The sequence below is a fragment of the Nerophis ophidion genome, linkage group LG24 (genome assembly GCF_033978795.1).
Source record: "Nerophis ophidion isolate RoL-2023_Sa linkage group LG24, RoL_Noph_v1.0, whole genome shotgun sequence".
Lineage (NCBI taxonomy): Eukaryota > Metazoa > Chordata > Actinopteri > Syngnathiformes > Syngnathidae > Nerophis > Nerophis ophidion.
This window is the reverse complement of record NC_084634.1, coordinates 5,383,482-5,405,687: the sequence shown is the minus strand read 5'-3', so window position 1 is coordinate 5,405,687 and position 22,206 is coordinate 5,383,482. Positions and strand designations below refer to the sequence as shown.

At 39.8% G+C, this 22,206-nt stretch overlaps 2 protein-coding genes across 4 annotated transcripts in view; one reads left to right on the top strand and one right to left on the bottom strand.

Moving 5' to 3' along the window:
• The window catches only part of LOC133542487 (gastrula zinc finger protein XlCGF57.1-like), a 59,791-nt gene extending 49,169 nt beyond the window's left edge, over nt 1–10,622 (bottom strand). The window contains exons 1-3 of one of the 3 annotated variants that reach the window (XM_061886676.1): nt 10,488–10,620; nt 7,038–7,261; nt 551–773 (exon numbers count right to left, since the gene is read on the bottom strand). In XM_061886676.1, coding sequence (XP_061742660.1) covers nt 551–773; nt 7,038–7,082 — 268 coding nt within the window. In that variant the 5' untranslated portion in view covers nt 7,083–7,261; nt 10,488–10,620. Of the gene's footprint in view, nt 1–550; nt 774–3,943; nt 4,104–7,037; nt 7,262–10,487 lie in introns of those variants that run through there. The other 2 variants (XM_061886679.1, XM_061886678.1) reach the window with 2 other exon arrangements.
• A 7-nt stretch (nt 10,623–10,629) lies between these two features.
• LOC133542520 (oocyte zinc finger protein XlCOF6.1-like) lies at nt 10,630–18,523 on the top strand. Its single transcript, XM_061886733.1, has 2 exons — nt 10,630–10,914; nt 16,132–18,523. Exon 2 carries the CDS (start codon nt 16,182–16,184, stop codon nt 17,415–17,417), a length of 1,236 nt encoding a protein of 411 aa, XP_061742717.1. The 5' UTR covers nt 10,630–10,914; nt 16,132–16,181; the 3' UTR covers nt 17,418–18,523.
• The last annotated feature ends 3,683 nt before the right edge of the window (nt 18,524–22,206 follow it).

The following is a 22,206-nucleotide window of genomic DNA, read 5'->3' as shown; positions in this document are numbered from 1 at the left end:
TCCAGTGCGGCCCGCTAGCTCGATAGCCGTGTCCGGGATGAGCGGGTGAAGCCACGTCTCGGTGATGAGCAGAATGCAGCTGTCCCCGACCATCTTATTTGTCGCAATCTGCAGCTTCAGCTCATCCAGCTTGTTGCTAAATGAGCATCTTGCCGTGTCTTCCTAGCGACGTCTTTGGGTTTAAAACTAATTTGACCAACTTCTCGGTGTATGGCCACAACCTTCGCCGATACAAGCATGAGGCATGATATATAACCGAGAACAAACTTTTCCCAACTCAGAGGCGGTGCAGCAGCAGCTCAGTATCTAGTCTACCTCTCTGCGAGCAAGGATTCGTTTGACTAAAAGTAGTTCCTCGAAGTTAGCTCTTACAATTACAATGCTGCTAATACTTGGTTAATATACAGGTCACTACAAGTAAATGGAGTAATGTTGGTGATTTTAAAGGCAAAATAGAGGACTACCATTACCTATAATGTTAGCTGCCTTGTACTAACAGTTTTTTACTATTTAACATACATGTTGGATGACATCAGTATGTTGTGCTTACTTGGACTGTGATGAAGCTGTGAGGACTCAGGTGGTTTGTCTTCATGCTCTTCAGTCTTCACAGAGACAACAGTCAGTGGAAACTTGCTGAGATCAGCCTCCTCCTGCCCTGGAAGAAACTCTTCCTCCTGAGTAACCCAGAGATCCTCCTCTTCCTCTTTAATGTGGGGGGGCTGTGGATCCTCCTGCTGCTGAAGGGGACGTTCTTCTTGACCAGCGTTCATCTGTTGGACGTCCGCAAGACAACACAAACAAACTTCAGCTCAGATGTGTCAAATATTTTTTAGTCTATCAAATATAATATTTTCCAAGTGGACTGACAGCACTTTGTGGTGATGTTCTTCTACACATGGAATAATCATCAGTTATTGATTATTATGAATTGTGTGATCGATCTTGTTTTCTGCATTTACATTAATTATTGATAAAAAGTAACAACTTATAAAAAACCTCCAGCTGGGATTTTAATACCGTCATGACTGCATGAAGTCAGTCTGCACGTATAAAAGTTTCATTGTGCTGCAGCATCAAGTGACGCCAACTGGCTCCTCCCACTACCAACCTACCAGCCAACCTTGACGTGCACCTCCAAAATAGTCCCACCTCACGTCAACGGTGACCAGGACTGCAGAGCTGTGATTAGTTGGTTTTACTTTTATGCGCAATCTCCTCTTCTTATTCTTCCTTCTGCGAAAGCAACATTTTTAACCCAACAGAAAACAAACAGAAGTGCAGCGAAGCACGTGTAACAAGTGCCAGCGAGTGTGGCCGTGTGATAGTATGTTGCTTGAACCTCACTCACACCTTAAGAAAGGTGCTGGTGTGAGAATATATATATATATATATATATATATATATTGCCAAAAAGAATTTGGCCAACCATCCAAATGATGAGAATCAGGTGTTTTAATCACTTATAAAATCCAGCAATTAGGTATGGAGATTGTTTCTACAAACATTTTGTGAAAGAATGGGCCGCTCTCAGTGATTTCCAGCGTGTAACTGTCATAGGATGCCACCTGTGCAACAAATCCAGTCGTGGAATGTCCTCGCTCCTAAATATTCCAAAGTTTGGGAACAACAGTAACTCAGCCACCAAGTGGTAGGCCACGTAAACGGACAGAGAGGAGTCAGCGGATGCTGAAGTGCATAGTGCAAAGACTTTCTGCACAGTCAGTTGCTACAGAGCTCCAAACTTCATGTGACCTTCCAGTTAGCCCACATACAGTACGCAAAGAGCTTCATGGAATGGCTTTCCATGGCCGTGCAGCTGAATCTAAGCCATACATCACCAAGTCCAATGCAAAGCGTGGGATGCAGTGGTGTAAAGCACGTCACCACTGGACTCTAGAGCAGTGGAGACACCTTCTCTGAACTGATGAGTCACGCTTTTTCCATCTGGCAATCTGATGGACCAGTCTGGGTTTGGAGGTTGCCAGGAGAACGGTATATTTCCGAAGGCATTGTGCGGAGTGTGAAATTTGGAGGAGGAATTATGGTGTGGGGTTGGGTTTCCAGGAGTTGGGCTTGGCCCCTTTGTTCCAGTGAAAGGAACTTTGAATGCTCCGGGATACCAAAACATTTTGGACAATTCCATGGGATGGCACTTCAAGTTCATATGTGAGTAAAGGCAGGTGGCCAAATACTTTTGGCACAATAATGTATATATATATATATATCAGAATATTTGGGTACCTCATGCTTTGATTACAAACAAAATATTGATACATGTTGAATTTGTGTGCAGTATATTAAACCCATTTTAAATATTTAACATTTATTTCATTAAACATTTAATTTTGTCTAACTGAATGAGCATTAATTGCTTACAATTGTGCAAATAGTGTATTTGTAATAATAAGCATCAGTTGATTTAATTTCCATGATAAGTCAATCAATCAATCAATGTTTACTTATATAGCCCTAAATCACTAGTGTCTCAAAGGGCTGCACAAACCACTACAACATCCTCGGTAGGCCCACATAAGGGCAAGGAAAACTCACACCCAGTGGGACGTCGGTGACAATGATGACTATGAGAACCTTGGAGAGGAGGAAAGCAATGGATGTCGAGCGGGTCTAACATGATACTGTGAAAGTTCAATCCATAATGGATCCAACACAGTCGCAAGAGTCCAGTCCAAAGCGGATCCAACACAGCAGTGAGAGTCCCGTTCACAGCGGAGCAAGCAGGAAAACATCCCAAGCGGAGGCGGATCAGCAGCGCAGAGATGTCCCCAGCCGATACACAGGCAAGCAGTACATGGCCACCGGATCGGACCGGACCCCCTCCACAAGGGAGAGTGGAACATAGGAGAAAAAAAAAGAAAAGAAACGGCAGATCAACTGGTCTAAAAAGGGAGTCTATTTAAAGGCTAGAGTATACAAATGAGTTTTAAGGTGAGACTTAAATGCTTCTACTGAGGTGGCATCTCGAACTGTTACCGGGAGGGCATTCCAGAGTACTGGAGCCTGAACGGAAAACGCTCTATAGCCTGGCCGAATGCAGCTGAGATAGGCTCAAACACCCCCCCCCCCCCAACCCAAAAAGGGACAAGCGGTAGGAACCTGGATGGGTGGATGTCATCAGGGTAATACAAGTGCGTGCAAACAACATCATTTGTATTTATTGCTAATAAATACAATACTAATAAATAAATAAATAAATAAATAAATAAATAAATACTGCGTGGCGCAGTGGGAGAGTGGCCGTGCGCACCCCGAGTGTCCCTGGTTCAAATCCCACCTGGTACCAACCTCGTCACGTCCGTTGTGTCCTGAACAAGACACTTCACCCTTGCTCCTGATGGGTGCTGGTTGGCGCCTTGCATGGCAGCTCCCTCCATCAGTGTGTGAATGTGTGTGTGAATGGGTAAATGTGGAAGTAGTGTCAAAGCGCTTTGAGTACCTTGAAGGTAGAAAAGCGCTATACAAGTACAACCCATTTATCATTTATTATTTAAAGTTAGCACCAACACAAAGTAGACTACTGCAATGTATGTGTAATACATTATATTACACTGTCATAAAAAGTTATATTTTAATGTTTTATCCTGCAAAGCGTCTTTGAGTACACTGACAAGTGCTATACCAAATAAAATGTATTATTATTATTATTATACCATGTGATTTATTCCAGACTTAAATTACGAGACGTTCGTTCTTTTCTGGTAACAAATATTTAATTATGTTAAGTGTGACTGTAATATACAGTTAAAGTATTAAATAAGTCAATATAATTCTCATAGAGAACATATAAAATACACTCCTCCAAAAAAAAAAACGCTCGCATTTGCTACAAAGGCCTGCTAGCGGGCTAACGCTAGCACGTTAGCTTGGAACAACATATCAGGTAAATAAGATAAATAATATGAAAATATATAATGTATATTACCTCATAAGCCGCGTGTACAAGAGAGGAGTGGAATATATTCTTCCTATTGTTACACCAGCAACTCTTTTTGGTGTTCTGTGGCCGGGCGAAGGAAGTGTGCACCACTCACTATTGTCCCAGTGAAACACGTGTTTGGCCAACATTTGTTCCGCGGTGGAGAACACTTCAATGACGTCACACAGGAGGAAGAACAACACAAGATGGCGTCTGGCGGAGAATACGTTGTTTTGGTTATTATGGTTTCTAGGTCTTAATTACAACGTACATGTGCACATGTGTGTCGTTTAACAGAGTAAACGTCGTTATTAATTGTTTGTATGCGGATACATTAGTCTGAGTGCACTTATACGTGCTAGCCTAGCCTGCTGGTTAGCTTAGCTTGTTAGCTGCTAACAAAGAGAGGCGGAAGTGATCGACACATCAAAGCAGAGATCCAATGTAAGTGTAAAGTGTTTTTATTGTGTGAACATGTCTACATTACAAATGATGTGAGTGTTGCTGAATCAGCGACTAACTGCTGCCGTTGAAGAAATATTTGTGATGTTAGAAACCACCAAAAGAGGAGAGCAGAGTGCGAGGAGGTAAGAGTATGGTGCGGTGCATTATAAAGATGAGAAGAGTCCTGCTGTGGCTCAGTACCGTGTATTCAGGCTGCATGTAGGAAGTACAACTCAGGTAAACACACCTGACGCAGGGATATGTTATAGGTGCGGGCACCGTGGCTGCCACAGGGTGGCGCAGTATGTCAATACAACCACCCTGTAACACCTCCCTGACTTCTTTCATGAAGTACTTTTTCCTAGCCTCGTCTAGCGTTTTATTTTGTACTTTGTTTTCTCTGTTTCACTTTTACTCATTCCGTATAATCCATTGAATCTCGCGCTTTTGGTTTAGTTTTTGTTATTATTGGTGTAGTTTTTTTCATGGTGTGTTTTTTTGAGCCTCCACCATCGCCTTTGTTTTGGCTCCGTCCACCTTCTACCAAAATAAAAGGATGAACTTTTGTTCTCCTAACAAAAACATCTCTGCATCCTTGGGATCCACCAACCAGTTCCTAACATTCTACACATAGAAGTAATCATCAACTTAAAGTGCCCTCTGTGGGGATTGTAATAGAGATCCATCTGGATTCACCAACTTCATTCTAAACATCTCTTCACAAAAAAAAAAATCTTTAACATCAATATTTATGGAACATATCCACAAATTAATGTAGCTGTCAACACTGAATATTGCATTGTTGCATTTCTTTTCACAGTTTATGAACTTACATTCATATTTTGTTGAAGTATTATTCAATAAATATATTCATAAAGGATTTTTGAATTGTTATTTTTAGAGTGGGCCAAAATTTTAAACGGAAGAAAGCCGCGGGCCAAGGTTGAACAAATTAACCTTTAAATAGGGACCCAAACAAGTTTTGCAATAAATATTGAACAAACAAGGCTTTTATAACTTTAGTGACATGCAAAATCCAGTTTCAAATAATAATAATTAAAAATATATCAATGGCAGTTCAAATAAAATTTAAATAAAAATGTTATGCCTTTTTTTCTATTTGCAATCTTCTGAGGTAAGTATCAATTTGTTTTCCACAGGCTAATAATACATTTGAAAATAAAATAACAATAAAGAATGAACCAAACATTCAAGCCTTGAAGTAGCAAGAGAAAATGCATGAATAAAACGTTAATTATTGGTCAGATTGCTGGAAGTTTGCCGGAAGAGTTAGTGCTGCAAGGGGTTCTGGGTATTTGTTCTGTTGTGTTACGGTGCGGATGTTCACCCGAAATGTGTTTGTCATTCTCGTTTGGTGAGGGTTCACAGTGTGGCGCATATTTGTAACGGTGCTAAAGTTGTTTCTACGGCCACCCTCAGTGTGACCTGTATGGCTGTTGACCAAGTATGACTTGCATTCACTTGTGCGTGCGTGCGTGCGTGCGTGCGTGTGTGTGTGTATGTGTGTGTGTGTGTGTGTGTAAAAGCCACAAATATTATGTGACACGTTGTTAGTATGCGTATTAGCGGTGAATGCAGTGTTACAGCAGCACCGACGCTGTACAACACCGGCGGGCCAGCTCTAATGCTACATTGATATTGCCTCAAGGGCCAAATTAAATTACACGGCCGGCCAGAGTTTGACACCCATGCTTTAGGGCCTACCGAAATGAGATTTTCTTATTCAAACGGGGATAGCAGGTCCATTCTATGTGTCATACTTGATCATTTTGCGATGTTGCCATATTTTTGCTGAAAGGATTTAGTAAAGAACACCGACGATAAAGTTCGCAACTTTTGGTCGCCAATAAAAAAAGCCTTGCCTGTACCGGAAGTAGCAGACAATGTGCACATGACGCGACGGGTTGTAGGGCTCCTCACATCCTCACATTGTTTATAATGTGAGCCTTCAGCAGCAAGAGCTATTTGGACCGAGAAAGCTACGATTTCCCCATTAATTTGAGCGAGGATGAAAGATTCGTGGATGAAAAAAGTTACAGTGAGGCACTAAAAAAAAAAAAAAAAAGCGGCGGCAGTTTGTGCGTTTCAGATGTAATTAGACACATTTACTAGGATAATTCTGGAAAATCCCTTATCTGCTTACTGTGTTAGTATTTTAGTGCGATTACACTGTCATACCTGAAAGTCGGATGGCCAGTGTCTCTGAGAGAAGCCGAGGAGCCACGATCACAGCTGCCTTTTTGACAGCTACAGGAGGAGGTCCCATAGTACACTGAAGTCTCCGGTAAGAGCTGACTTAATATCACAATTTTCCCATCCAAAAACTGGCTGGTTGATGTAGAGAAACATGTTCGCTCTGTGTTAAAGGTTCACAACAAACAAACAAACACCGGCTGTGTCTCGGTGCTAAAGACAGCTGCAATCCACCGCTTTCCACCAACATCATTCTTATTTGACGTCTCCATTATTAATTGAACAAATTGCAAAAGATTCAGCAACACAGATGTCCAAAGTACTGTGTAATTATGCGATGAAAAGAGACGACTTTTAGCCGTAAGTGGTGCTGGGCTAAAATGTCCGCTACAACCCGAGACGTCACAAACACGCGTCATCATTCCGCGACGTTTTCAACAACTTGGACTGTGATGAAGCTGTGAGGACTCAGGTGGTTTGTCTTCATGCTCTTCAGTCTTCACAGAGACAACAGTCAGTGGAAACTTGCTGAGATCCGCCTCCTCCTGCCCTGGAAGAAACTCTTCCTCCTGAGTAACCCAGAGATCCTCCTCTTCCTCTTTAATGTGTGGGGGGCTGTGGATCCTCCTGCTGCTGAAGGGGACGTTCTTTTTGACGAGCGTTCATCTGTTGGACGTCCGCAAGACAACACAAACAAACTTCAGCTCAGACGTGTCAAATATTTTTTTGTCTATCAAATATAATATTTTCCAAGTGGACTGACAGCACTTTGTGGTGATGTTCTTCTACACATGGAATAATCATCAGTTATTGATTATTAGGAATTGTGTAATTGATCTTGTTTTCTGCATTTACATCAATTATTGATAAAAAATAACAACTTATAGAAAACCTCCTGCTGGGATTTTAATACCGTCATGACTGCATGAAGTCAGTCTGCACATATAAAAGTTTCATTGTGCTGCAGCATCAAGTGACGCCAACTGGCTCCTCCCACTACCAACCTACCAGCCAACCTTGACGTGCACCTCCAAAATAGTCCCACCTCACGTCAACGGTGACCAGGACTACAGAGCTGTGATTAGTTGGTTTTACTTTTATGCGCAATCTCCTCTTCTTATTCTTCCTTCTGCGAAAGCAACATTTTTAACCCAACAGAAAACAAACAGAAGTGCAGCGAAGCACGTGTAACAAGTGCCAGCGAGTGTGGCCGTGTGATAGTATGTTGCTTGAAACTCACTCACAACTTAAGAAATGTGCTGGCATGAGAATATATGTACACTATATTGCTAAAAAGTATTTGGCCAACCATCCAAATGATGAGAATCAGGTGTTCTAATCACTTATAAAATCCAGCACTTAGGTATGGAGATTGTTTCTACAAACATTTTGTGAAAGAATGGGCCGCTCTCAGTGATTTCCAGCGTGGAACTGTCATAGGATACCACCTGTGCAACAAATCTAGTCGTGAAATGTCCTTGCTCCAGAATATTCCAAAGTTTGGGAACAACAGCAACTCAGCCACCAAGTGGTGGGCCACGTAAACGGACAGAGAGGAGTCAGCGGATGCTGAAGTGCATAGTGCAAAGACTTTCTGCACAGTCAGTTGCTACAGAGCTCCAAACTTCATGTGACCTTCCAGTTAGCCCACGTACAGTACGCAGAGAGCTTCATGGAATGGCTTTCCATGGCCGTGCAGCTTCATCTAAGCCATACATTACCAAGTCCAATGCAAAGCGTGGGATGCAGTGGTGTAAAGCATGTCGCCACTGGACTCTAGAGCAGTGGAGATGCCTTCTCTGGACTGATGAGTCACGCTTTTTCCATCTGGCAATCTGATGGACCAGTCTGGGTTTGGAGGTTGCCAGGAGAACGGTATATTTCCGAAGGCATTGTGCCGAGTGTGAAATTTGGTGGAGGAGGAATTATGGTGTGGGGTTGGTTTTCCAGGAGTTGGGCTTGGCCCCTTAGTTCCAGTGAAAGGAACTTTGAATGCTCCGGTATACCAAAACATTTTGGACAATTCCATGGGATGGCACTTCAAGTTCATATGTGAGTAAAGGCAGGTGGCCAAATACTTTTGGCATAATAATGTAGATATATATATATATATATATATATATATATATATATATATATATATATATATATATGTCTTGATTGGATTATCCGGAGAATAGTGCTCGATACTGTGGTAGAGCGCAATATGTAGGTGTGGGAAAAAATCACAAGACTACTTCATCTCTACAGATCTGTTTCATGAGGGGTTCCCTCAATCATCAGGAGATTTTCTCCTGATGATTGAGGGGAACCCCTCATGAAACAGATCTGTAGAGATGAAGTAGTCTTGTGATTTTTTCCCACACCTATATATATATATATATATATATATATCAGAATATTTGGGTGCCTCATGCTTTGATTACAAACAAAATATTGATACATGTTGAATTTGTGTGCAGTATATTAAACCCATTTTAAATATTTAACATTTATTTCATTAAACATTTAATTTTGGCTAACTGAATGAGCATTAATTGCTTACAATTGTGCAAATAGTGTATTCGTAATAATAAGCATCAGTTGATTTAATTTCCATGATAAGTCAATCAATCAATCAATGTTTACATATATAGCCCTAAATCACTAGTGTCTCAAAGGGCTGCACAAACCACAACACAAACCACTACGACATCCTCGGTAGGCCCACATAAGGGCAAGGAAAACTCACACCCAGTGGGACGTCGGTGACAATGATGACTATGAGAACCTTGGAGAGGAGGAAAGCAATGGATGTCGAGCGGGTCTAACATGATACTGTGAAAGTTCAATCCATAATGGATCCAACACAGTCGCGAGAGTCCAGTCCAAAGCGGATCCAACACAGCAGCGAGAGTCCCGTTCACAGCGGAGCCAGCAGGAAACCATCCCAAGCGGAGGCGGATCATCAGCGCAGAGATGTCCCCAGCCGATACACAGGCAAGCAGTACATGGCCACCGGATTGGACCGGACCCCCTCCACAAGGGAGAGTGGGACATAGAAGAAAAAGAAACGAAACGGCAGATCAACTGGTCTAAAAAGGGAGTCTATTCAAAGGCTAGAGCATACAAATGAGTTTTAAGGTGAGACTTAAATGCTTCTACTGAGGTGGCATCTCAAACTTTTACCGGGAGGGCATTCCAGAGTACTGGAGCCCGAAATGAAAACGCTCTATAGCCTGGCCGAATGCAGCTGAGATAGGCTCCAGCACCCCCCCGCCCCCCAACCCAAAAAAGGACAAGCGGTAGGAACCTGGATGGGTGGATGTCATCAGGGTAATACAAGTGCGTGCAAAAAACATCATTTGTATTTATTGCTAATAAAGTTAGCACCAACACAAAGTAGACTACTGCAATGTACGTGTAATACATTATTTTACACTTTCATAAAAAGTTATATTTTAATGTTTATCAAGTAAAGCGTTTTTGACTACAGCCCCCCCCCCCGTGATCCCGAAAGGTAATAAGCGGTAGAAATGCCCCCCGTGACCCCGAAAGGGAATAAGCGGTAGAAAATGGATGGATGGATGAAAAGTGCTATACCAAATAATATTTTTTTATTATTATACCATGTGACTTATTCCAGACTTAAATTACGAGACGTTCGTTCCCTTTCTAGTAACAAATATTTAATGATGTTAAGCGTGACTGTAATATAGAACAACAACAAAACAGTTAAAGAATTAAATAAGTCAATATAATTCTCATAGAGAACATATAAAATACACTCCTAAAAAAAAAACGCTCGCATTTGCTACAAAGGCCTGCTAGCGGGCTGACGCTAGCACGTTAGCTTCGAACAACATATCAGGTAAATAAGATAAATAATATGAAAATATATAATGTATATTACCTCATAAGCCGCGTGTACAAGAGAGGAGTGGAATATATTCTTCCTATTGTTACACCAGCAACTCTTTTTGTTGTTCTGTGGCCGGGCGAAGGAAGTGTGCACCACTCACTATTGTCCCAGTGAAACACGTGTTTGGCCAACATTTTGTTCCACCTCGATGACGTCACACAGGAGGAAGAACAAAACAAGATGGCGTCTGGCGGAGAATACGTTGTTTTGGTTATTATGGTTTCTAGGTCTTAATTACAACGTACATGTGCACATGTGTGTCGTTTAACAGAGTAAACGTCGTTATTAATTGTTTGTATGCGGATACATTAGTCTGAGTGCACTTATACGTGCTAGCCTAGCCTGCTGGTTAGCTTAGCTTGTTAGCTGCTAACAAAGAGAGGCGGAAGTGATCGACACATCAAAGCAGAGATCCAATGTAAGTGTAAAGTGTTTTTATTGTGTGAACATGTCTACATTACAAATGATGTGAGTGTTGAAGAAATATTTGTGATGTTAGAAAACACCAAAAGAGGAGAGCAGAGTGCGAGGAGGTAAGAGTATGGTGCGGTGCATTATAAAGATGAGAAGAGTCCTGCTGTGGCTCAGTACCGTGTATTCAGGCTGCATGTAGGAAGTACAACTCAGGTAAACACACCTGACGCAGGTATATGTTATAGGTGCGGGCACCGTGGCTGCCACAGGGTGGCGCAGTATGTCAATACAACCACCCTGTAACATCTCCCTGACTTCTTTCATGAAGTACTTTTTCCTAGCCTCGTCTAGCGTTTTATTTTGTACTTTGTTTTCTCTGTTTCACTTTTACTCATTACGTATAATCCCTTGAATCTCGCGCTTTTGGTTTAGTTTTTGTTATTATTGGTGTAGTTTTTTTCATGGTGTGTTTTTTTGAGCCTCCACCATCGCCTTTGTTTTGCCTACGTCCACCTTCTACCAAAATAAAAGGATGAACTTTTGTTCTCCTAACAAAAACATCTCTGCATCCCTGGGATCCACCAACCAGTTCCTAACATTCTACACATAGAAGTAATCATCAACTTAAAGTGCCCTCTGTGGGGATTGTAATAGAGATCCATCTGGATTCATCAACTTCATTCTAAACATCTCTTCACAAAAAAAGAAATCTTTAACATCAATATTTATGGAACATGTCCACAAATTAATGTAGCTGTCAACACTGAATATTGCATTGTTGCATTTCTTTTCACAGTTTATGAACTTACATTCATATTTTGTTGAAGTATTATTCAATAAATATATTCATAAAGGATTTTTGAATTGTTGTTATTTTTAGAGTGGGCCAAAATTTTAAACGGAACAAAGCCGCGGGCCAAGGTTGAACAAATTAACCTTTTAATAGGGACCCAAACAAGTTTTGCATTAAATATTGAATAAGTAAGTCATTTATAACTTTAGTGAAGTGCAAAATCCAGTTCCAAATAATAACAATAATAATTAAAAAAAATATCAATGGCATATCAAATACAATTTAAATAAAAATGTTATGCCTTTTTTTCTATTTGCAATCTTCTGAGGTAAGTATCAACATTTTTCCACAGGCTAATAACAAATTTGAAAATAAAATAACAATAATGAATGAACCAAACATTCAAGCCTTGAAGTAGCAAGAGAAAATGCATGAATAAAACGTTAATTATTGGTCAGTTTGCTGGAAGTTTCCCGGAAGAGTTAGTGCTGCAAGGGGTTCTGGGTATTTGTTCTGTTGTGTTACGGTGCGGATGTTCACCCGAAATGTGTTTGTCATTCTTGTTTGGTGTGGGTTCACAGTGTGGCGCATATTTGTAACGGTGCTAAAGTTGTTTATACGGCCACCCTCAGTGTGACCTGTATGGCTGTTGACCAAGTATGCTTTGCATTCACTTGTGCGTGTGTGTGTGTGTGTGTGTGTGTGTGTGTGTGTGTGTGTGTGTGTGTGTGTGTGTGTGTGTAAAAGCCACAAATATTATGTGACACGTTGTTAGTATGCGTATTAGCGGTGAATGCAGTGTTACAGCAGCACCGACGCTGTATAACACCGGCGGGCCAGCTCTAATGCTACATTGATATTGCCTCAAGGGCCAAATTAAATTACACGGCGGGCCAGAGTTTGACACCCATGCTTTAGGGCCTACTGAAATGAGATTTTCTTATTCAAACAGGGATAGCATGTCCATTCTATGTGTCATACTTGATCATTTCGCGATATTGCCATATTTTTGCTGAAAGGATTTAGTAGAGAACATCGACGATAAAGTTCGCAACTTTTGGTCGCTAATAAAAAAGCCTTGCCTGTACCGGAAGTAGCAGACGATGTGCATGTGACGTCACGGGTTGTAGGGCTCCTCACATCCTCACATTGTTTATAATGTGAGCCTCCAGCAGCAAGAGCTATTCGGACCGAAAAAGCGACGATTTCCCCATTAATTTGAGCGAGGATGAAAGATTCGTGGGTGAGAAAAGTTACAGTGAGGCTCTAAAAAAAAAAAAAAAAGCGTTGGCAGTTGGTACGTTTCAGATGTAATTAGACACATTTACTAGGATAATTCTGGAAAATCCCTTATCTGCTTATTGTGTTAATAGTATTTTAGTGCGATTACACTGTCATACCTGAATGTTGGATGGCCAGTGTCTCTGAGAGAAGCCGAGGAGCCACGATCACAGCTGCCTTTTTGACAGCTACAGGAGGAGGTCCCATAGTACACTGAAGTCTCCGGTAAGAGCTGACTTAATATCACAATTTTCCCATCCCAAAACTTGCTGGTTGACGTAGAGAAACATGTTCGCTTGACCGCTCTGTGTTAAAGGTTCACAACAAACAAACAAACACCGGCTGTGTCTCGGTGCTAAAGACAGCTGCAATCCACCGCTTTCCACCAACATAATTCTTATTTGACGTCTCCATTATTAATTGAACAAATTGCAAAAGATTCAGCAACACAGATGTCCAAAGTACTGTGTAATTATGCGATGAAAAGAGACGACTTTTAGCCGTAAGTGGTGCTGGGCTAATATGTCCGCTACAACCCGAGACGTCACAAACATGCATCATCATACGCGTCATCATTCCGCGACGTTTTCAACAAGAAACTCCGCGGGAAATTTAAAATTGTAATTTAGTAAACTTAACCGGCCATATTGGCATGTGTTGCAATGTTAATATTTCATCATTGATATATAAACTATCAGACTGTGTGGTCGCTAGTAGTGGATTTCAGTAGGACTTTAAAGTAAAGTATCCAGACTGGAACAATGCTGCCTGTAAATCAACTGTAGACCATCAACATACTAGTAACACCAGATTCAACCTCAGATTGCAATACCTGCTTCAACATCCAGTATCAAATATATAGCAATAGAACGTAACATTACATAGTAGCAGGATAAGAACACACCTGTCATCAAATCACAATCAATCAGAATATCACTTCTTTTTTTTTTCAACAAAATTCACAGTCCATGTGTGTTTGAAAGTGCAAACAGTCCATGCATGTTTATTTGTGTGTGTGTGTGTGCGTGTGTGTGTGTGTGTGTGTGTGTGTGTGTGTGTCATGGTCCATGTGTGACCTAGAGCAGTAGTCCCCAACCACCGGGCCCGGTACTGGGCCGTGGCCCGATTGGTACCGGGCCGCAGAAGAATTTTTTATTAAAAAAATAAATAAAATAAAAAAATTGTAATTAAATCAACATAAAAAAACACAATATACACTTACAATTAGTGCACCAGCCAAAAAAAACATCCCTTTTTCATGACAAAGAAGAAAAAAGAAAAAAAAAGGGCACCTCCCCCGGTCAACGCTAAATAATTTGTCTCGCGGCCCGGGGTGGGGTGTCCTTTTTTCTTCATTTTTTTTTCTTCTTCTTTGACATGAAAAAGGGACGTGTTTGTCATGAAAAAGGGAGTTTTTTTGAGGTTGGTGCACTTTTTGTAAGTGTATATTGTGTTTTTTATGTTGATTTAATAAAACATTTTTTTATTATTATTTTATTTATTTTTTTTTTAAATAAAAAATTCTTCCCAGTACCAATCGCCCAGTGGTTGGTGACCACTGCACTAGACGGTAGTATTGTAATGAGGCTTGGTGTCCACTAGACGGTAGTGTTGTAATGAGGCTTGGTGTCCACTAGACGGTAGTGTTGTAATGAGGCTTGGTGTCCACTAGACGGTAGTGTTGTAATGAGGCTTGGTGTCCACTAGACCAGTGGTCCCCAACCACCGATTGGTACCAGGCCGCAGAAGAATTTTTTATTTAAAAAAAATAAATAAATAAATACAAATATTAAATCAACATAAAAAACACAATATACACTTACAATTAGTGCAAAACCCACAAAAACCTCCCTTTTTCATGACAAAAACGTCCCTTTTTTATGACAAAGAAGAAAAAATGAATACAAAAATAGGCAAATGGGCATGGAAGTAGCAGGTATGGCGAGGTAGTGCCTGGCTAACTTGGCAGTAAGAGGATATGTGGGCTCATTTTTCTTCCACCATAGAAGTGGGTCAAAATCTAGTTTTTAACTCAATATGGTCTTAAGTCTGGGCACGGAAGTAGCAGGTATGGCGAGGTAGTGCCTGGCTAACTTGGCAGTAAGAGGATATGTGGGCTCATTTTTCTTCCACCATAGAAGTGGGTCAAAATCTAGTTTTTAACTCAATATGGTCTTAAGTCTGCTGCTGTAAAAACACCAACGGGATTTGTTATTGCTTTAGCCCTGCCTGAGTCACCGAATACAGTGGGAGCTGTTTTTGTTCGTCTTTCTCTTCGTTGAAGCGATGTTATCCATTGTTGTATCGCACTGCGAAGCCGAAGTGTTCCCAAACGGGCGATGTTAACGAGGCAGGAGAGTCTTCCAGCTCTGGCTTTTACATGTTGTAGTAGCTTGGTCGTTGCTAGCATGCCGTGTGTTGTGCCTCAGTGTGCATTGTTTACACAACGTGCGGTGCGCTACTTAATATGTCCGTGGAGAAACCTAACCGAACCGAAACCCCCGTACCGAAATGGTTCCATACAAATACACGTACCGTTACACCCTTAATACACTCACATCTGTCAATTATAAAAAAATTAAGATATTTGGTGGGCCAAACAAAATTAATCGGCGAACCAATGTTTGTTATGAGCGATATGACCTCAAATCTATATCCTAATAACAATATATGTCTCGATATATAATTGGGTATATGATTGATGATAGTAGAAATTCAAAACTGTTTACAAAGGCTCTTAATTTAGCAGCTGACATATGCAGTAACATATTGTGTCATTTCTAATTGTATTATTTTGTCGAAACAATTATTAATGTAATTGTTTATTTACTGTTAATATCTGGTTACTTTATTTGAGAAAATAATACTGGAAATTATGTAATATTTTACTGCATATTTCAGCAACTAAATAAGAAGCCCGTGTAGTCTGTTTTAAAATGGTTCTATTATTAATTCTATATGAAATAATGTATCACAAAATCAATTTTGAACCATATCGTCTATCCTGTGAAAAATGTTGTAAAGAGCAGCGTGTTTGTGCGTCACTGAGATTAAGACAGTTCATACGATAACTTGTTTTTCCTAAGTGCATGTAAAAGTACTGAATGCATTGTGTGACTGAGCAGAGATGGTGTGTTTGTCTTGCAGACGTCTGTCAAGAACATCTTCAACCTGAGCAACAGAAGTGGAGCTTCAGGATGCAGACGGAGGAGCCACAGCCCTCCCACATTAAGAAGGAAGAGGAATACTTTCAGATCTCCCATTTTAAAAATGAAGTGGAACACCCACTAATCCCTCATTTTAAAGAGGAAGAGGAGGATCCACAGAGCTCTCACATTAAGGAGGAAGAGGAGGAACACAGCATCAGTCAGCATCTTGAAGGACTGGAGGAGTTTGATGTCACCAAGATCCCAGTGACTGGTGTCCCTGTGAAGAGTGAAGATGATGAGGTCAAAGGTGAGAGTGAGGAGAGGGGAGGGGGGGAGCCTCCAAGCAGCAGCTCAACTCAACACATGACAACAGAAGCTGATGGAGACCACTGTGGAGGATCACAAGCAGACAAGCTCTTAGCTCCACTATCAGATAGTGAGGACACAACGTCACACTCTCCTGACACTGATGATGAAGACTCTGAAGATGATAAGACATGTCACACTGACAACACACACTTCACATGTTCTTTCTGTGACAAAAATTTTAAATATTCTGGTGATTTGAAAAGACACATGAGAATACACACTGGAGAGAAACCCTTTTCCTGCTCAGAATGTGGTAAAGATTTTAGACTAATACAAACAATGAAACATCACATGAGAATACACACTGGAGAAAAACCTTTTTCATGTTCAATCTGCGGTAAAGATTTTAAGCAAAGGCCACATTTGAAAGTACACATGAGAATACACACTGGAGAAAAGCCTTTTTCCTGCTCAGAATGTGGTAAAAGATTTGTATTGAATGACAATTTAAAAGTACACATGAGAACACACACCGGAGAAAAGCCTTTTTCATGTTCAATCTGTGGTAAAAATGTTACTCAAAGGCAAAATTTGAAAAAACACATGAGAATACACACTGGAGAAAAAACATTTTCATGTTCAATCTGTGGTAAAAATTTTACTCAAAGGCAATATTTGAATACTCACATGAGAACACACACTGGAGAAACTTTTTCCTGCTCAGAATGTGGTAAAAGTTTTGTAAGAAATCAAAGTTTAAAAGAACATATGAGAAAACACACTGGAGAAAAAACTTTTTCCTGTATAGTATGTGGTAAAATTTTTGTAAGAAGTCACAATTTAAAAGTACACATGAGAACACACACTGGAGAAAAACCTTTTTCATGTTCAATCTGCAGTAAAGATTTTACTCGAAGGGACCATTTCCAAAAACACATGAGAACACACACTGAAGAAAAACCGTTTTCATGCTAAGAATGTGGTAAACGTGTTGTAATAAATTGTAGTTTAAAAGTACACATGAGAACACACACTGGTGAAAAACCCTTTATAAGTTCAGTATGTGGTAAAAGTTAAATAGAAAGACAGCAATTAAAATCACACATGGGAACACACTCGTGTGAAAAACCATACTCCTGTTCAAGCTGCAACAAAAGCTTTTGTCACCGAAAATCTTGTAGAATACACATGAGAACACACACAGGTGAGAAAGTGTGGAGTTGCAGTGTGTGTGGTGAAAGATTCTCTTCTAAGTACCAGTGTAAGAAACACAAGTGTGCTGGTGAGAACAGCAGCAGCAAATGAAGATGCAGGATTTGAAATAAACTGTCAAAACTTGAACTTTGACTTTCTAACAACATCAGCACATATAACATGTGTGACATCATTGTTGTGTGTGTAACACAATCTTGTTAATATGATTCTAACATTTATAGATTAGACACTTCAGATTAGTGCTTTTATTTCAGTCAAGTACATGAGTTAATATACACATTTGTGTACTTTAAAATGAACAGAACAATTTGACTGAAAAGGTGAGAATAAACAGTACATAAAATATGTTACATACAATAAACATTTAATGTGTAGATATTCATAGATCACTTTTTATAATTATTCATAAGTGTTGTATATATGTTTTTTGAATAATGAAGTGTTACATATTTTATTTTCTAATTGTAGATGATTCCATAGATGAACTCCTTTATATGATGTACATATTTGTTTTACATGTGTTCATACCTTTGCTTTTGAGTACACATAAATCCCTCTTAGTTCATATTTACTGGTTCACATCTGAAACATCTTCTGGACCACTTCTGGAAGCATATTATTATTTACTTTATACATCATTTGAACAGTTGTCTTTTATACAAGATCATTTACTTTTAAAATGTGTGACTTTGTGAAACATGTGTTGGGTCTCTATAATCCATTCTATTAATTATCTGTATTACTCTCTTTTGTAATATGAATATTGTTTTTTGAGTGTTTTATATGTATGTCCCCAGACCTTTATGCAATAAACAATGTATGCTTCAACTAAAGTTGGGTACAATAAATGTAGTTAATATTTGTGAGTATGTATTTTATTCTATTTCGTATTGCACACAATTTCTGAGATGTTTTCTTTATATGATTTATATGTAGTTTCCAGCTTAGTTTTTATGTTATATTCTAGAAATGTGATGACCTTTACTCTTTTCATAATTTGTGTTTGACATTTTAATCAGTTCCAGAAAGGACATGTTTAGTTTTATTGGAGTTTAGTGACAGTTTATTGATGTGCAAACATCTTTTTATGGTCAAGTTCTCTCTGGATAAAATAAGATGAGAGTTAAATCAAGCAGTGAAGAATGGAAGGTTATTAGATACATAATTATATATAATTACACTCAGTAGTGACAATTAAAGACACTTTCATCCTGTTCATTTGAGCAAACAAAAAGAGTAAAGTTTAATATTCTAAACAATAGAAGAATATTAATATCAGCAGTAAATATGCTTGACTCTGTGTCCAAAGAACTTTCCACTTCCACGTGTACGCCTCTTATCGTCAAGCAAGTAAAAATGAGGCCATGCCTCTTTACTATGGTCCTGATCCTTTTCATTTCAGATGGACCGAAGTAGTCCACGGGGGGGAGCATCTGGCTCATCTTCAATTCCTTCTTCATCTTCTTCATCTCCATCCTCTTCCAAAATGTTTTCAATTATTTCTTCTTCTTTAACATAAATTGTATCCTCATCATAATCTTCCTCATTGTCATAATCTTCATCCTCTTCCAAAATTTCTTCAATTATTTCTTCTTCTTTAAAGGGGAACATTATCAGCAGACCTATGTAAGCGTCAATATATACCTTGATGTTGCAGAAAAAAGACCATCTATTTTTTTAACCGATTTCCGAACTCTAAATGGGTGAATTTTGGCAAATTAAACTCCTTTCTGTTTATAGGTCTTTTAGCGATGACATCAGAACGTGACGTCACCGAGGTAACACACCCGCCATTTTCATTTCCACATTACAAACACCGGGTCTCAGCTCTGTTATTTTTCGTTTTTTGGACTATTTTTTGGAACCTTGGAGACATCATGCCTCGTCGGTGTGTTGTCGGAGGGTGTAACAACACTAACAGGGAGGGATTCAAGTTGCACCACTGGCAAGAAATCTGCCGCCAGACCCCCATTGAATGTACCAGAGTGTCTCCACATTTTACCGGCGATGCTAAGACAGACATGGCACAGAGATGTATGGATAACCTGCAGATGCATTTGCAACGATAGTCAACGAAATCACAAAGGTGAGTTTTGTTGATGTTGTTGACTTATGTGCTAATCAGACATATTTGGTCACGGCATGACTGCCAGCTAATCGATGCTAACATGCTACGCCAATCGATGCTAACATGCTATTTACGCTAGCTGTATGTACATTTGAAACTAGATACCCACATTTAATGTGAAACAAACACTTACCAATCGACGGATTTAAGTTGCTCCAGTGTCACAAGATGCGAAAGTCCTGATCGTTTGGTCCGCACATTTTACCGGCGATGCTAATAAGGCAGCCATGCTATGGGCCACTTCATTAGGTACACCCAAGCTATGGCCGAATAGCGTCAATAGCTATTTGCTCAATAGCTTCAATTTCTTCTTCAATTTTGTTTTCGCTATCTGCCTCCATACTCCGACCATCTGTTTCAATACATGCGTAATCTGTTGAATCGCTTAAGCCGCTGAAATCCGAGCTAATGTCGCTATATCTTGCTATGGTAACCGCCATGTTGTTTGTATTGGCAGCCCTGTATGACGTCACAGGGAAATGGATAGTGGTTTCGAAGATAGCGAAAATAAGGCACTTTAAAGCTTTATTTAGGGATATTCCAGGACCGGTAAAATTTTGAAAAAAACTTTTAATTGTTTTTAACCCTTTTGAAATTGTGATAACGTTCCCCTTTAACATAACTTTTATCCTCATCGTAATCTTCTTCATCTTCATAATCTTAATCCTCTTCCAGAATTTCTTCAATTATTTTTTCTTCTTTAACATAAATGTTATGCTCATCATCATAATCTTCATCGTCAATGTAAATTTCCTCCTCAAAATTAACTCCTTCAACGCAATTTCTTTATCATAAACTTCTTCTTCCTCTTCATCCATCTTGTCCACTACATCTTCCAGCTTCTTGTTTTCTGGTTCTTCCTTATTGGCTACTTTCTCTGCTGCCTTTTTATTGTCAGCAGGTGGCGCCTCTTCTGCTTTGCCGTTCTTACTGTCTGGCCGGGCGCCTTCATCCTCTCTCTTCTTGGCCCACAGATCGCCTTGGTGGCCTGCGGATGCTACCGCCGTCTGCCCGGCTCCGCCCCCGAGGCGGAGGGTCTTCATTCCGTCTTCATCGACTTCTTCTTCGGCAGGGCACTCGTCCTCCTTGCTCTGGTGGTCGGCCTGCTCCAACAGCCCTTCCAGTCTCTGAGTCTCCTGGCGCTTCTCTTCGAGCAGTCTGGTGTAACTCGCCACGAGAACCCAGATGACGTCATCGTCCTCCGCTTCCAATGATGTCTCCCAGTTGGGCGCCAATGTGACGGACTTCCTACCTTCCGTGTGTGGGTTGCTGTGACATTGGATACACGACACATCGTAGCAGGTTTGATTCTGATTTATTGTTTCAATAAACCTCTCTTCTGGCCAGTCGGGCGCGCCCATTTCTAGTGCGCCGGCACCAGAGGTGGGTAGAATAGCCAGAAATTGTACTCAAGTAAGAGTACTGTTACTTTAGAGATTTATTACTCCAGTAAAAGTAAGGAGTAGTCACCCAAATATTTACTTGAGTAAAAGTAAAAAGTATATGTTGTGAAAAAAATACTCAAGTACTGAGTAACTGATGAGTAACCTGTTTGTTTAATGATTACGGCAACAAATAATGCACAAAAACATAAAAATAGCAATGAACAAATTCAGAGCCAGGAATATCTCTTAAGCAACTAAAACAATAATATATATTAAATAATAATACATTAAAATAAAAAGAAATTAAGGCAAATTGAGCCACAATAACTTAACAGCACCATAGGCTCAGTAGGCATTGATTGATTGATTGATTGATTGAAACTTGTATTAGTAGATTGCACAGTACAGTACATATTCCGTACAATTGACCACTAAATGGTAACACCCCAATAAGTTTTTCAACGTTAATCAATTATTTAATAAATGACCAAGTCGAGGTGATCTACCTCATATATACATACACACACATATCATATATATATACATTTATATATACAGTATATAATTTATATTTATTTATTTTGCCGTTTTTGTTGACATGTTAAAGGTATTTTAATAAATATACATGCATGTTTAACATATAGATTCCTATCTTTCATGAAGACAAGAATATAAGTTGGTGTATTACCTGATTCTGATGACTTGCATTGATTGGAATCAGACAGTATAGTGCTGATAACGTCCACGTTTTCAAATGGAGGAGAAAAAAGTTCCTCCTTCCTGTCTAATACCACATGAAAGTCGTTAGTTTTTGGCATCTTATTTGTCCAGCTTCTATATTAGTTTTTATACACTTTACAAGAAATACATTGGCGGCAAACTCCGTAGCTTGCTAGCTTGTTTTCGCGTGCTTTCGGAGACTCTTATTTTGTTAGCGCAGGCGCGATGGAGCAACACTTTTATTGTGAAGACAGGAACTGTGCGATCAGTCTTTAGGCTTTTGACGGGAAGTACGGTTGAAATAAAAAGTGTCCTT